Below are 14,218 nucleotides of genomic sequence, written 5' to 3' on the forward strand. Positions count from 1 at the left end.
CGCCGCCGCAGTCGCAATCCAGCATCGAGTCTCAGGACTCGGGCACGTACGAGGACCGCACCCGCTCGACCACGCCGTGCCCGCCGAGCTACTCGCCGGCGAGCCAACGCAGCCGTTACTCGCAGCCGAATCTGCCGACCCTGCTGATCTCGTACGACCGACGCTCGGGCGGCTCGCCGGACCGTCGCATCCGCATGTCGCAGCCGATCCTCAATTCCAGCCTGAGCGGCATCAACTTCGTCGGCATGAATCGCGGCAACAGCGGCGGCGGCCGTCTATCCTACACCAGTCTGCGCGCCACCTCGGGCGACAACAGCATCAACGAGGAGGAGCGACTCTCCACGCCGAACGTGCACGCGCTGAGCGGCAACGTGAGTCCGCGCGGCAGCTTGACGATGGAGAGGAGCTCGTCGCGGCTCTCCCAGCCGGACGTACGTCGATTCGCTCTGCGGCAGGACAAGCGCGAGCGACTGTCGCAGCCCACCCTCGTCACCGGCGACTACTATCCCGGCCGAGGCCAGCAACGATTGTCCCAACCGTGCCTCAGCAGCGGCCGCGACGTATTCGGCGTGCCCTCGCCGCCGCCTTACCCGCTCAAACACAAGAGATTCGCGCCCGCTGTGATGCAGGCTAGCCAGCGCGACCGCCTCTCGCAGCTGGACATCGGCGCCAAGTACCGAAACATCAAGGATTTAGGCGGCAACGCGTCGCAGGTCAAGTTCAATCGCGATCGCTTCTCAATACCGGAGCTGGAAACGCAGAACGACCTGCGGCTGATCGCCGGTACGCCAAAGCAGCGCTTCAGTCTCGACAGTCAGCTAACGAAGCAGCGCTTCAGCCTCGACAGTCAGGATAGCTGCAAGTCGCGGCTGCTGCCGATCGCCAGCTCGCCGATCTTCGAGCACCAGCAGATGAAGACCGAAGATCTCACCGGGATAACGTCCGCGCGGCTAAAGAGCCCGACCTGCGAGGGCCTCGGGAGCGTGATTGTCGCGAGCACATCGCCGATCTTCCCGCCCGGCGAAAGGCGATTCCTGGCGCCGGATTTTCCGTTCGGCAGGAAGTTATCGACCTCGCCGTCGCCGCCCAAAGACGCGCCCAAAATCGGCAAAACGCGCGGCAAACCACCGCAGATACCGATGCGCGAGAGGATGTCCGTGCCAGAGATCAGGAACTCGAGTCTACGTCGGTTGCTCGATCCACCTAGTCGGCAACGGCATAGCATCGCCGGCAATCTGAGGCAATCCCTGCTGTCGCCGATGAAGCTGCCGGAGTTCGGCGTCGGCAACAGAAAATCGCCGCGGTACTCGATCGACGACGCGCTGGAGAAGCTGAAGAGAATCGAGAAGGAGGAGAACCGACGAAATCAGGAGGTGAACGAGGAAAAGGGACAGGAGGCCAAGGAGCAGGATCAACAGCAGGAGCAGCTGGAACCGAAGCACATCCAGCGACACTACTCGTACACGTACGAGAGCGAAGAGAGCGGTAGCGTGTCGACACTGGGCAAGCTGAGTATGAGCAGCACACCGAAGCGCAAGTACCTGGAGAGCAACTTCGACGAGAACGAGCAGGTGATCACGACGGTAATCGAGACGGAGATGCCGATGATCCTGCCGAGCACGCCTGGCAAGTATACGAAGAAGGTGCAGGCGTACTCGAGCGAGACACCCAAGTGGATCCGGAAGTATCTGGAAAACGAAAGTCCGAGGATAACCAGAAAAACCTCCACCCCCACTGGCAGCAACAAAGACCAGGTCAGCAGGGCGAACCGCCGGAGCAGCCGCAGGAAAAGCTCGCTCGAATCGATCGAGTCTGTGACGAAAAAACCCGAGGAAAAAGCTCGTTCCAAGTCTGTCAGCAGTGAGGAGAGAAGCGCCTCCGTGGAACAGAAAGGCGTGCGGGAGACCTACGTGAGAATCGTGCCGGCCAGCACCGCCCAGGAGGAGAACAGGTACGAGGTCGGCGCGGTGGACGCCACCGCGACTTCGTGGACGAAGACCGACGGCCGCGGTCTTTACGGCGACGACACCGACACGGACGATTCCACGTCAATCTAAACGCAAATTTCGTGTATCATCAGTTCAGGATGAATTGCCGCATCAAATTCGATCATTCTGATCATTGCCGTTACCGAAGAAATAAAATGTCTCAATCAATTTGACGTCCATATACATTTGAAAAACAGTAATTAATGAATACATTATAATCTTGTAAATTTTTTTCAATTAAAATATGAAAAATTATAGCATAATGAAACATTTTATATAAAACTTATAATTAATATAAATTATATTATAAAACAAATTTTTTATCACAAAAATTTATATTAAAATTGCATCAACAATAGAAATAATAGAGCGATCGAGTTATGTAATTCATCCTGTACAGGAGCAGGAAGAAATTTGATACAGTTTTAGATACCTTGGGGCTATTAACATATTGATTGTCATTCTGAAAGTATGTCATGCAGAAAAGCTAATTAAGTTACGTGCTCGACAGCAATTTATATGATTAATGGACTAATTATCATGTAAAATTCCTAGAACAATATTATTATATTAAAACCGATAAACTTTTAAATTTTCGGTTCAGTGTTCTTGGTTACAAATCAAAATTTTATACAAAATTTTGATCGCAGACGATTAAAATCTTAACCGTGAAGTGAATCCGAAAAAATTATTGGCGCTGTTTAAAATGATTACAAGTAAAAATTCTCCATTTTCAATTTACAAGCACACAGTACCAAGAGACTGAACGGAAGATACACAGTGAAACAAGACTAACACAAATCAGACCGTGATCAAGGCAGATACGAGAAAGAAATTATCTTGAAGAGAAAAATCTCGCGTGTTTTGTACTTAAAAAAACGCCGCGCGCTTAACATCTCGTTCGGCGGAGTGAAAACCGGAAGTAGAAACCGGTGAATGCGGATATCTATTTTTGCACAAACAGAGGACCACGATATTATGCGCGATACTCCGCATATGCGTTTAGCCTAAATAATACTCAGATCTGTGCTTTATGACTTTCTCGATTTCAAAGTAACTTCTGTTTTGTATATATCACGAACGTCCAAGAACGCGCACAGCCGAAAAGAATATACAGGACGATCGAAGACTCGCAATTCGTGTGAGGACTTGGAAACTTTTTATTTCTTGTCGGGAAAATATTTTTCACTTGCAATCATGGCGTCGGATCTCTGCAGTGTACGTGCGCCATATCGAGTAACCTGTCGATTAAGCTTGCAAGAATTTTCTTCCGATCTTCATCGAATCCTTCGACCAAAGTTGAATCGCATTTATTGAATTTTCAGTCTACATGCATTCTGATTGAATTTCAAAGAGTAGTGCGAGATCGTTCGATCGTGCTGCGTATAGCGCACGTTTGAAGTACACGTTGTTATCTCGGAGTGCATTATTTTTATCAAGAAATAAGTAATCCAAGCTTGCATCGAGAAAGCTGTTGTAGTAATTAAGTGTAAAGGCAGTCATCTTGTACATATATCGGCTATAGAGAATTATACTGCTAAATGTCCACCGTTGCATCATTAGAGAAATCGTGTGAGGACTTGTAGACTTTTCATTTCTTGTCAGCAAAATATTTTTCACTTGCCACCGTGGCGTCGGATCTCTGCAATGTACGTGCACCGTACCTATCGCAAAATAAATTTATTTAAGATTTCACGCAACGCAGACGCGCAGATATTCATTTTTGCTGATACTAGTCATTAACAAGATCTTATGGGCGCTCCGATACATACAGGGTGTCTTCAACGAATGAATATTTAATCGACAGTAATCTGAAATTGAATTAATTTATAAATTTTTAATCAAAACTATTACATGCTGCTTTATAATTTAGTTTATAAATTTATAAATTTGATCTATAAAGCGCTTCTCCAAACTTATTGAAATTCGAAAGAACTATTTTTGATCATTTGAAAAGACTATTTTGAAGTAAATTTGTTTAAGCTTACCTGTGCTTCTCTTTATTCTTCTTATTTGTAAGAAAAATGTATTGTTAATTAAACACCCTGTACGTATACACGCATAATCTTTTCGTGAACAGTCCGATACGAATGCGAATGTGTATGTGAACGTGAGTAGCTTTATTTAGTAGATATATATATATATGTGTATGTGTATATATATATTTTAAATATATATATATATATATACACACATATTTATATATACATACATGTCATTTTATTCCTATATACTATATTATATGTATGGCATTTAATACATGAGTAATGATGTCAAATATTAGCGAATCAAAATGTGCATAAAAGATACATTATTCTTTGTAAAAAGAAAACATGCCCTTTGTGTATACTCGATTATATATAAGTCGAAATATATAATCCATTGTTATAGCCTGATACAATTCTTTAAATTCTTCGGTTCTTCAGTCATAATTCAACTTTTTAGTAACATCTTGTTACATATGTGTGTGTATATATATATATATATATATATATATATATATATATATATATAATATATATTAATAATAACATATATAATATATATTAATAATATATATAATATATATTAATAATATATATATGTATATAATAATATATATTATTTATATTATATATATATATACATACATACATACATACACATTTTAAAATGTTTTTAGCTGACAGCTAATTTACTTACATTATTACATATTATTATAAAAGACAATACGCATGCAAAAAGAACACGTATTTCAGTTGCCAGTTAATATTTAATTGATATTTAATATATAAAGTGAAAATTCTGTCTTGTATTTAAATTATAAAATAACGGTCTTAAAAGGTAACACAAATCAATTCAGTATAAATTACCTATGTATAAATGCAAATTGACGTAATTCTATCATGCCGCGGGTGCGTAATTGACATCAAAGTTTTCCTAGCTAGACGTAATACACCATCAGATAACATATTTATTATGAAGACGGTGCTCCTTAAGACACGGCATAGAACAGAAGCGATTGCCGTTGTATTCGAAAGGCACCATGTCCGTCATATCGATGGCACATTGGAAGCACCGTGACACGACAGTGTATCCTTCGCTCAACATCCGATTTTGCGCAACTAATGCTCTCTATAAGGTAAACGAGAAGAATTAAAATATCAAAATTCAATTGGGAGATCAAGTGTTGGATTATAAAGAAAATTTTCTAGGTTTTTTTTCTTCTTAAAATAAAATTGAAAAAAAAACTAGAAAACTTTTCGAACAATCCAATCCATAACTATGACCATAATAGCGTTTTTTTCAATTAAAAAAAATAAAATTTAAGTCTTAGTAAAATTATTAAAATATACTTGCAGTACTTAATATAATAATACGCGTCGTACCTTTTCTCCATCGCTGAGATTAAGGAATCGTTGTTTCTCATTTTCTTCTCGTTTCTTCAGTTCAAATTCTTTCCTCTTAACTTTCTCCTTGAAACGTTTTAATTTCCGTTGCTGTCTTTTTTTCTCCGCCTCCTCTTGCTGTATCTCGTCGGAGAGCGGTCCAGGAATTTGAGACTAAAATGCAAATAAGGTAGAAAAAAGAATTTTTCGTAGATGTATTAATGCATGTGTTGTACCGTAAATAATACCTTTTGATAATTGAACTTGTTCGGATTATCTTTCATAAATCTTCTAAACGTATTTCTTGTCTCTTTATCGTTCGTTGCAGCATAAGGTGTCTGCAATTTTTTATTCTTATTGCAAGGATTAGATCCGATTTCCATGAGCAGCCTAAGAACAAATTAGAACTGCGTAAAGTCCCGTGAAAATAACGCTTTCGTCCAAAATTTAATATTGCAATATATGCCCATTCATTGACAAATGAAATACGCACCATACTTGCTCGGAGTGTCCGCTGAGTGCCGCCAAATGCAACATCGTATTACCATCTTCATTGGTATCGTTAACTAGTTTCGCCACGTCATTTGTATTTACTAGAATATTACTGGATGCGGCGGAATTTAATGCGTCTTCCTTATTGCTCTCTTTCTCGCATTCTTTAACTTTCGCTAATAAGTCATTGATGACTGATGACAGAAAATCATAATCGCCCCGTTTACATGCAGCCCACAACTTTGTTTTAGCATCCAACAACACTTCATTGACTATCTGGGCTAAATAATACAAGATATTTTAAAAAAAATAATAAACAGTAAAATATGTATTAATGGAACATTTCTTTCTCTAGAATTTTCTTTTAATTTTTAGCAAGCACACATTCTTTTCTACTTTATGTTATTTAAATCGTGAATTTTTCTGTGCTCTAGAATTATTGCAACAGGTTTCAAAAAGTCACAAATTAATTCGGATACGAATTAACTATTAAACAAACAGAACTCACCATCTTTCTTCACTCTTTTCTTCTGCCGGTGAGCTTTTTTGTTTTTTAAATATCTTGGCACAGTATCCTGAAAAGCTAGTAAATTCTCAGCAAAGTCTACCTCAAAATCTTGTTCAATTAAAGGAACATTCAAGGGATTGGTTCTCGAATCCAATTCCGATTCAGAGGACGATTGAGCTAATCTAAGGATGATATCTGCAAAATAGAAATAAACAACTATAAATGATATTTTTTTTAAACAATAAGCACAACACTTATGTTACATCAAACAAATAAAACATTTTAAAATTTATCACTCGTGTTTTACAGTAGTAATGTATACCTGGCAGTGGGCGATTTGGACTTTTCCTGGGCTTCGCTCTGTCTATGTGTGGACGGGGATTCCGATGTTGCTTCTCCGGGGTGGACTGCGCAGGTGCTTTAAACTTGTCGTTCTCTTGAGAAATATTAGTTCTACCATCATTAAACTCAGTGCCGACAGGCACTCCCTCGGGTATCTCGCTCATCACCTCAGTTTTCGAGACTTTCTTGCGCATAGGCTGTCGCGGAGAGTTAGGAAAACAGTCTGTGAAATCTGCCGCAGAACCTAAAAATACATCGTCAGAGAGTGAGTTGATATATAAAGTGATGAAATTTTGATGGGAATAAAACTGTTTACCATAAATCTCCATGGTGCTCACTATATCATATACTCTCTGGATTTCCCTGAACGTGGCTCTGCGCGTAGGAAATGGCAGTGGTCTTATTCGAAAATCGTTCTTGTCCAGAGGAGGATTCTTGCCGCCGAAAAGCACCGTGCGATTGTACGGCCCGACCGCTCGGTACAGAATGACCGACGAATTATTGATATGTGTCGACCATGACTCCAACAACTCTTGCACATGCTGAAATAACAGGTGGAATTATTCACATTTGGCCAATTAATTTAATATTACTCATACAAATTTATCGAACAAGTCCTTAATTTATTAATTTCTATGAATTGTACAAATAATTACAAGCATACCTGAATAAGTGACGCTTCGTTGTACCTTCGCAAGCTGGCCCCCGCGCTTTTAGCGTGATTACCGTTCGGGCGTGAGCTCTGAGCGAAACCTTGCTTCGCTCGTACGGTGTAAGAATGGAAGGTTTTGTGCACGACAGCCTCGCCATCTGCAAATATCAGAGCAAACAATTATACAATTATACTTGCAAATTATTTTTAAATACAGAAATGCCAAACGTCTTAGTTATGGCATTGTCTTATATTTTGAATGATATTTTTGTAATTATAAATATATTTTAAAAGATAAAGTTATTGAAAAAAAGCAACAGCTTTATTAGAATATAAATCTACAAGCAAAATAATTTCTATAATATTTAAAGTTTTGTTGAAACAACAAATCTGTTTCTAACATTCAGTTATTTATTTTGTTTACGTCCCGCATTCTAAAAATAGAAACGTGGCAGTCTTAGTAATATAAGATGCGTACTTTGAAAGACAGCTGCGGCGAAGTGTCCACCGCCGACCATGATTACCGTCCACTTGCTCTTTTTTCCGCTGTCCAACGCCTGAACGATCATCTCGCTGTCTTTTTCGGGAATATCCTAAAACGTAATTACACATCTCCCGATCTAGTAAGTACAGAGCCTGCCAAGCGCACGCTCTGACAAAGTAGATCAAGTTTCAAGACAATATTTCGCGTACCATGTATACGGAAAGCACAACCATAATAATTTATAGGTCTCTACGCGCCGTTAATTAACAGTAATTTAATTAATGACGACGGACCTTTTTATGATGTAGCAGGCATCGATAGATGCTGAATATGTTGCCGTCGTCGTTCTCGAAGAACACTTTTGTGTGACGACTTGCAACGGCCTGCAGCTTCCGCTCCTTGGACATTTCGTCGTTGTACTCCGTGTCCGAAATGTCCGACTCGATTGCCCTCCCGCGTCTTTCCGACGTCTTTCGAGATTTGCCAAGAGCGGTGGAACTGCTCTTACTCGACGGCTCGTTCTTGGTCTGCTCGTTGGACGAGGTCCCAGTCTCCGAAGTACCAGCGTCATCTTCGTTCTCGGATTCTACCTCGCTACCGGACAGGCTAGACATGTCGCCTATAAAATTCCCACATGTCTGCTTGTATCGTTGTAAAATTTGTACCACTGCCGTGTACTTCATCTCAGACTGTACCTTCGCCGGCTAATCTATTAAAATTGTCCTCGTTGATCGATTTCAAACCGTTTAGATGTTGCTTGAGATTGTAACGATGCCAATCCAGCTTGTAGTGGAGTCTCTGTTGCGTCTTGTCCTCGAATTCAGTGTTACAATAAGAGCAGCACAAGGAGTCGGACACCACCAGTTCACATAGTACTTGCTCGTTGTCCGGCACTGCAAAACGGAAACCATGTAAAATGTTGCCAAATTGTTGTCCTTCAATTTCCTCATACATATATGAATCAATAAAAAAATAAGAAACATTCTTACACATCTTCTGCAGATAAATTTATCAAATGATAATGGATATGCCAATGAGATTAATTAAGCTTTATCACTATATATGCAAAAGGAGATATCATTAACTTCCTACTGATTATCAAATCACGTATAGAGATATGAAAGCAATCTCTGCATTTCATGGTAGAAAATAATCTTTTAATATGCACTTTTATATTAATATAACTATAGATTGCATAATTAATATAAAAAATAATTCTCTTATTACAGCAACATGTTATATGATTATTCTTAAAATATCCCTGTAACAAAAGAATCAACATGAAGTTAAACTTCGAGATAAGACAAACAGATATGTCACACTTCCATGTGCATGTCACTTGCTTTACCCCAAACACAAGCAAATTAATTTGTCGACCCCTTTCCAAGATGTCAACAAAACATTTTATATTCTGATAAGCATGATTATTTTTTTCCTGCTTCGTTGAAGAATATAGCAGTTTACTCAATGTCTTCCATGCTCCTCGATTGCTTTGTTTAGATCTACATCTCCTCTCTCTCTCTCTGCTCTGTTTTCCTTCTTCTACATCCAAAGCTTGAATATGCCATCTAATTGTTCCATTTTAAATGCAAAAGATGTAAGAGCAGTTGTATGGGGTTAGCAATCTAACCACACAGCAGAAATTAAAAATATATTGCATGAAGATATAAATCAAATAAACATAAATTATTTAGCATGAAAAAGATGTCGACGTGTCGCGGAAACTTCAGCAGCACGTGCTTACCGTAGGACGACGGCGATTGCATGCATCGCGCAACCTTGATCCCCTTAGTGATCCGGTCGAAATCGTCCTGATTGTGTATTTTGTAGATTTGTTGGTCCATAGCTTTCGTAGACGCTTGACAGCTTGGATTAGTCTCGTTCATCGTAGATCTCGCGAGTTGACCAAAAGACGGCGAGAAGGACGCGGAAGTGGAAAAAACGGACAATGCGCTCAAAAGTAGCGAAAATTTGCACGGCGATACCGTACTGACCGTTTCGTCACTTTGCACATTTCACGCAACTCTTTCGCGCCGTGGTGTGATTACGTCATTCGCACGTATTACCATGCGCAAACACGTCATCGTCGAGCGGGATATTTGAATGGAACGGAAACATGGGAGTATTCTAAAACTCAAAATGTCACTGTAATTCATATTCTCTGATTAATTTGGAGTCAATTTTCTTTCAACAAAAATATCGAGACATCGATAATTTAATGCATTATAATGAATCGAAAAAGAACTTTATTCTAAGTTTCAAACATTAATTTCAAGTAGAGTTTAATAAAAGTTTAAATTAAAGCTTAATTTAAAAGAAACTTTGAAAATTAGAAGTATAATAAATAAGGACCTTTCTCAACATTTTTGTTAAAACAAATTGATTTTAAATTAATGAGTCTTAAAAAGTAAAATTTTGAGATATCTTATATACTACATATTATCAAAACAAGATATTAGTCAAACGTTTATTAAACAGAATTATTATTTCACAGGCGTTTACAGGAATCTTGTGCAAAGAAACGCTATATATATGTACAGTGATATCAACGATAAGGCATGCCTTACATGATAAAACGAATACTCTTAATCTTATCAATATTAGTTTAAAAAATAAAGCATTTCTTAGTATATTGAATAATACTTATGATAGCTGGAAAAGATAAAGCTTATTATGCAAGAAATAGCCTTTTCTACTTTTGACACTAATACTTTTTCGTTTAAATATAACTATTATTTCCGCTGCTAAAGTAATTTTTAAATAACTTTGCAATTTCGAAGCTGTGATAGGCCATTTATAATATTATACAAAAATTTATATTAAATTAAATTTAAATTATATATTATATAAATATTGTATAAGACGCCTAAGTAATACAATTTTCGCTTCACAGGTTGCAATATTTTTTGTGACATGTTCTTGGCATATTGTAGCCGTCTCTTTAATGAGGAATTTCAACCGTATTTAAAAACATGACATAGATTCGGAACAATGCATTAAAAATATTAAATGTAACGTTACCTTTTAAACAATATTGTTCTGTGTTCTGTTAAAGCACCTGATATCCTGCATGCAAAATAAAGTTGTATTTTGCAATACTTATTCTAGCTTATTAATATATATCATTTTATCGAATAATATCAATCAGTCTTAAATAGTGCAGCAATAGATAGCCGCTTAAAATTTTGAAAATATGGAACAATGGACATTTTGTACTCTGACATTTTTGGATGTTGTGCATCATCCAACCGCACCGGTTCAACACCTTTTGTACAAAGTTAATATGATTAGTAGTATATGAAATTAGAGTTACATTTTTTATAAATATTTAATAATATATCTTATTTTGAAGTTTGCTGCATTTCAGAAATATTTATGCGCTATTTATCTTTGATTCGTCCAAAGATGGAACTATATCAAACTAAAACCAAAGGGTTATTCCCTTTATTTTGGAAGCTCGAGAACTTTTAATGTCCTCAAAATGAAACAGAAAGCGTTTACGAAAACAACTATTTACGGTAATATATTAAATATATTGCACAAAATGTTGCAATATATTAAAAAACAAAAAAAAAAACTACAAAATACTAAGATGCCCTGTCTATCACTGGTAGTTTTCTACAATTTCTCACATACCGTATACGACAGTTAACCATAAATAAACACAGTGTCATCAATAATGCGATGTGATAAATAAATCAAATAAATAATATCAGGTAAATTAAATAAAAAAAAAAATAGAGATCTGATAATATCACCACAAAATTAGAGGCACATGTAGATGAATAATAATAGCCCGTTTAACGCACCAACTAAATAGTTCAGCTGTATCCTTGATCCCTCATGTCTCCTAAAATATACATGATATTAGAAAATGTAATTATGATATGCATTATAACTTGTCAAATACAAATTAATAATCACTTCAGTAAGCATTCATTAATTGCAAGCTGAAACTTACCTCTGTCTGGAAGGACTGAATGGAAATGGTGGATTGATACCAGGTTCACTGCTGTCCTTGTAAAGGATGAACCAACTGAAACTCGTTAACACGAGTCCATTCATCATCGCTTTTAACAGCCAGTCGTACTTTCCGTAAACTGTGACAAGTGCATTAGCAGCTGCCTCTGCGTATAAATTACTGGCGTTGAAAAACTTTTCGCTATCGACTGGTATTTGTTTCATATCAAATTGCGATAAAGCAGATACACTTGGCATTGTACTGTACAGTGCAGTGAACCTCGTAACTGACGGCAGAGAGTACTGATCATTGTTTTGCCATGACAGCTTTCCTAAAACGGCAAAGTACAAGAAACTCATCATCAGCCAGTATTAATCTTCAGTTATAGCCTCTCATAGAATACATTTGTTCGTGAAAATGAAAAAAAAAGATAACACTTATTTTAGATAAAACATAAATAAATATCTAGCAACTTAAAACATATATTTGTAATTATGGATTTGATTAATGATAATAACAACTGAGCTTGTATGACACATCACTAATTAAGCAAAATTTTTTTACTTCACCATTTAAGGAATAATATAGATACAAAGTATTTTCGAATAATTAAACAAATCAAATAAGAAAAAAAGGCGAATAAATCAATGCTATTGAGTGAACGCGATTAAAAATCGTTGACTCTCTCTCTCTCTCTCTCTCTCTCTCTCTCTCTCTCTCTCTCTCTCTCTCTCTCTCTCTCTCTCTCTCTTTCTTATTAAAAAGCATTTTATTTTATAAAATAAAGAATATAAGATAAAACATAAATTGTTTTTTTTAATTCTATTCCGCTTTATCCCTCGGTTTGTTGTGACAGTTGCGATAATACTTTTCGAGTAGTGGACGCGACCTTGATAAATTCGGTCATGGGCGACGCAAGTCTTATGTACATGAAAACGTGTGTGGAAATTCGAGGAAAGAAGGGATCGCGGATGACTCGCGTTACGAAGATGTTCTTGATTCTCGTATGCGCAAATAGGCCATGTATAAAAATATAACTCGTGATATACGCACTGCGTGCATTTTCACGCAACACGTAGACGGTGGATACGATATAAAAAAAAATAATGACTAGTCTGTAACGTTTTATTGCGCAGTGTGCAATATTAAGTTGTTATGCAGAATGAAGTTTACAAAATTGTTAATCTTTGGATGATACAGTATGTTGACTTATTTATTAAGAACAATAACAGAAAACATTCAAGTTTCAGACATTGATCCACAGCAGCAGAATATGTAAAATTAATATAAACAAATTTATGACAGCATATTTGCAAGTTCTGTTAAGTTTTTGTTTTATAAGAAGCATTAATGGTTAAATATTAATGAAAATGCAAACTTATTCATAATAAATAACAATGAGAAACAAAGAATACATAATTTAAAATTAATTGATAAATTAACATAAAGACATATTAGATCTGTTACTTTCAGCTATACATTTCTATTTCATTCCTATGCCAACAAAAGTATTATACATTCATATTTGGAAGACAGAAAGAAGAAAGCGTAACACTGAAAGAACATATCTAACAATACAAAGGTAGAAAGTGCAATGAAAGTATAATAAACTAAAAATATATACACTTTAGATTATTAAACCTATTTTTTCTTTTCTTTTTACATAATTAAATAAAAAATTGTACTCGAGGAATTTCTTAAAGACGGCCGACAAAATATACATTTTTCTTTAGCATAATTTGTATCGTGGGCTATTTCGCTTCCAGGGGAACCAAAACAAAAACTGCGCGTCTGATAGATCAACCCCGAAGATAAATCCTATCGATATCGTTCACGCGATAACGATTCTCCTTGTGGAAACGAATCAGATTGCTGGGAACATCCCTTTCAACAAAACCAAAATAAAGATCGTGCATTTAATAATCTAACCTCAATGCGTGTGAATCACTCGCGAGATAACCTCTTTGACAGCAGAAATAAACCAAGCGCGAATTGAGTTATTTACTTACCGTAATTCGTGAACAATTTGCCCAGGACGATGGAGAATGAAAATACCAAAAGCGACAAGCTGAACGTCCATTCGTTCATGTGTATTTTCCTCCAAAATCTCGCCGGTGCACTCTTTCGGTCCTCCTCGGCGAGTCTGCCGTTACCGTTCATCAACGGCACCGAATCGCTCTTTTGCTCCATCGTCGTCTGCATCGACATCGTTCGTCGCTGAGAACACACACCTCATACGCCAGCGCGGCACAGCGCGTCGAGTGACAAGTCGTTCTTAAGCCGTGTCGCTTCCAAAAATAAAGGTGAATAAGCGCGGGCGGACGTGTTCACGACTCACATATGCTTGACGACGACGCGCATGCGCACAACCGATATTCTTCCTATTCTATTTTTTTTCAGAAGTGTACGTACTGAAGTTGTGT

At 38.0% G+C, this 14,218-nt stretch overlaps 3 protein-coding genes across 4 annotated transcripts; 1 reads left to right on the forward strand and 2 right to left on the reverse strand.

Annotated features, from left to right (window-relative positions):
* Window positions 1-194: 194 nt before the first annotated feature.
* LOC136998236 (uncharacterized) lies at window positions 195-4,389 on the forward strand. The gene has a single exon (XM_067350759.1). It carries the CDS (start codon window positions 195-197, stop codon window positions 2,055-2,057), a length of 1,863 nt encoding a protein of 620 aa, XP_067206860.1. The 3' UTR covers window positions 2,058-4,389.
* A 331-nt stretch (window positions 4,390-4,720) lies between these two features.
* On the reverse strand, window positions 4,721-9,861 carry LOC105674536 (tRNA endonuclease ANKZF1). 2 transcript variants are annotated; one of them, XM_012370923.2, is made up of 12 exons: window positions 9,579-9,861; window positions 8,530-8,727; window positions 8,128-8,453; window positions 7,829-7,943; window positions 7,363-7,508; window positions 7,015-7,240; window positions 6,679-6,942; window positions 6,357-6,551; window positions 5,850-6,129; window positions 5,605-5,746; window positions 5,357-5,530; window positions 4,721-5,102 (listed from the first exon to the last, which is right to left on the reverse strand). In XM_012370923.2, exons 1-12 carry the CDS (start codon window positions 9,718-9,720, stop codon window positions 4,929-4,931), a joined length of 2,382 nt encoding a protein of 793 aa, XP_012226346.1. In that variant the 5' UTR covers window positions 9,721-9,861; the 3' UTR covers window positions 4,721-4,928. The 2 variants fall into 2 exon arrangements, with proteins under 2 accessions (XP_012226346.1, XP_012226347.1); XM_012370924.2 differs by lacking the exon at window positions 9,579-9,861 and adding an exon at window positions 8,824-9,018.
* Window positions 9,862-10,287: 426 nt separating this feature from the next.
* LOC105674537 (uncharacterized) lies at window positions 10,288-14,151 on the reverse strand. The gene is made up of 3 exons (XM_012370925.2): window positions 13,805-14,151; window positions 11,796-12,126; window positions 10,288-11,684 (listed from the first exon to the last, which is right to left on the reverse strand). The coding sequence occupies exons 1-3, from the start codon at window positions 14,001-14,003 to the stop codon at window positions 11,600-11,602; spliced, it is 615 nt and encodes a 204-aa protein (XP_012226348.1). The 5' UTR covers window positions 14,004-14,151; the 3' UTR covers window positions 10,288-11,599.
* Window positions 14,152-14,218: the final 67 nt, after the last annotated feature.

The sequence above is a fragment of the Linepithema humile genome, chromosome 1 (genome assembly GCF_040581485.1).
Source record: "Linepithema humile isolate Giens D197 chromosome 1, Lhum_UNIL_v1.0, whole genome shotgun sequence".
Taxonomy (NCBI): Eukaryota; Metazoa; Arthropoda; class Insecta; order Hymenoptera; family Formicidae; genus Linepithema; species Linepithema humile.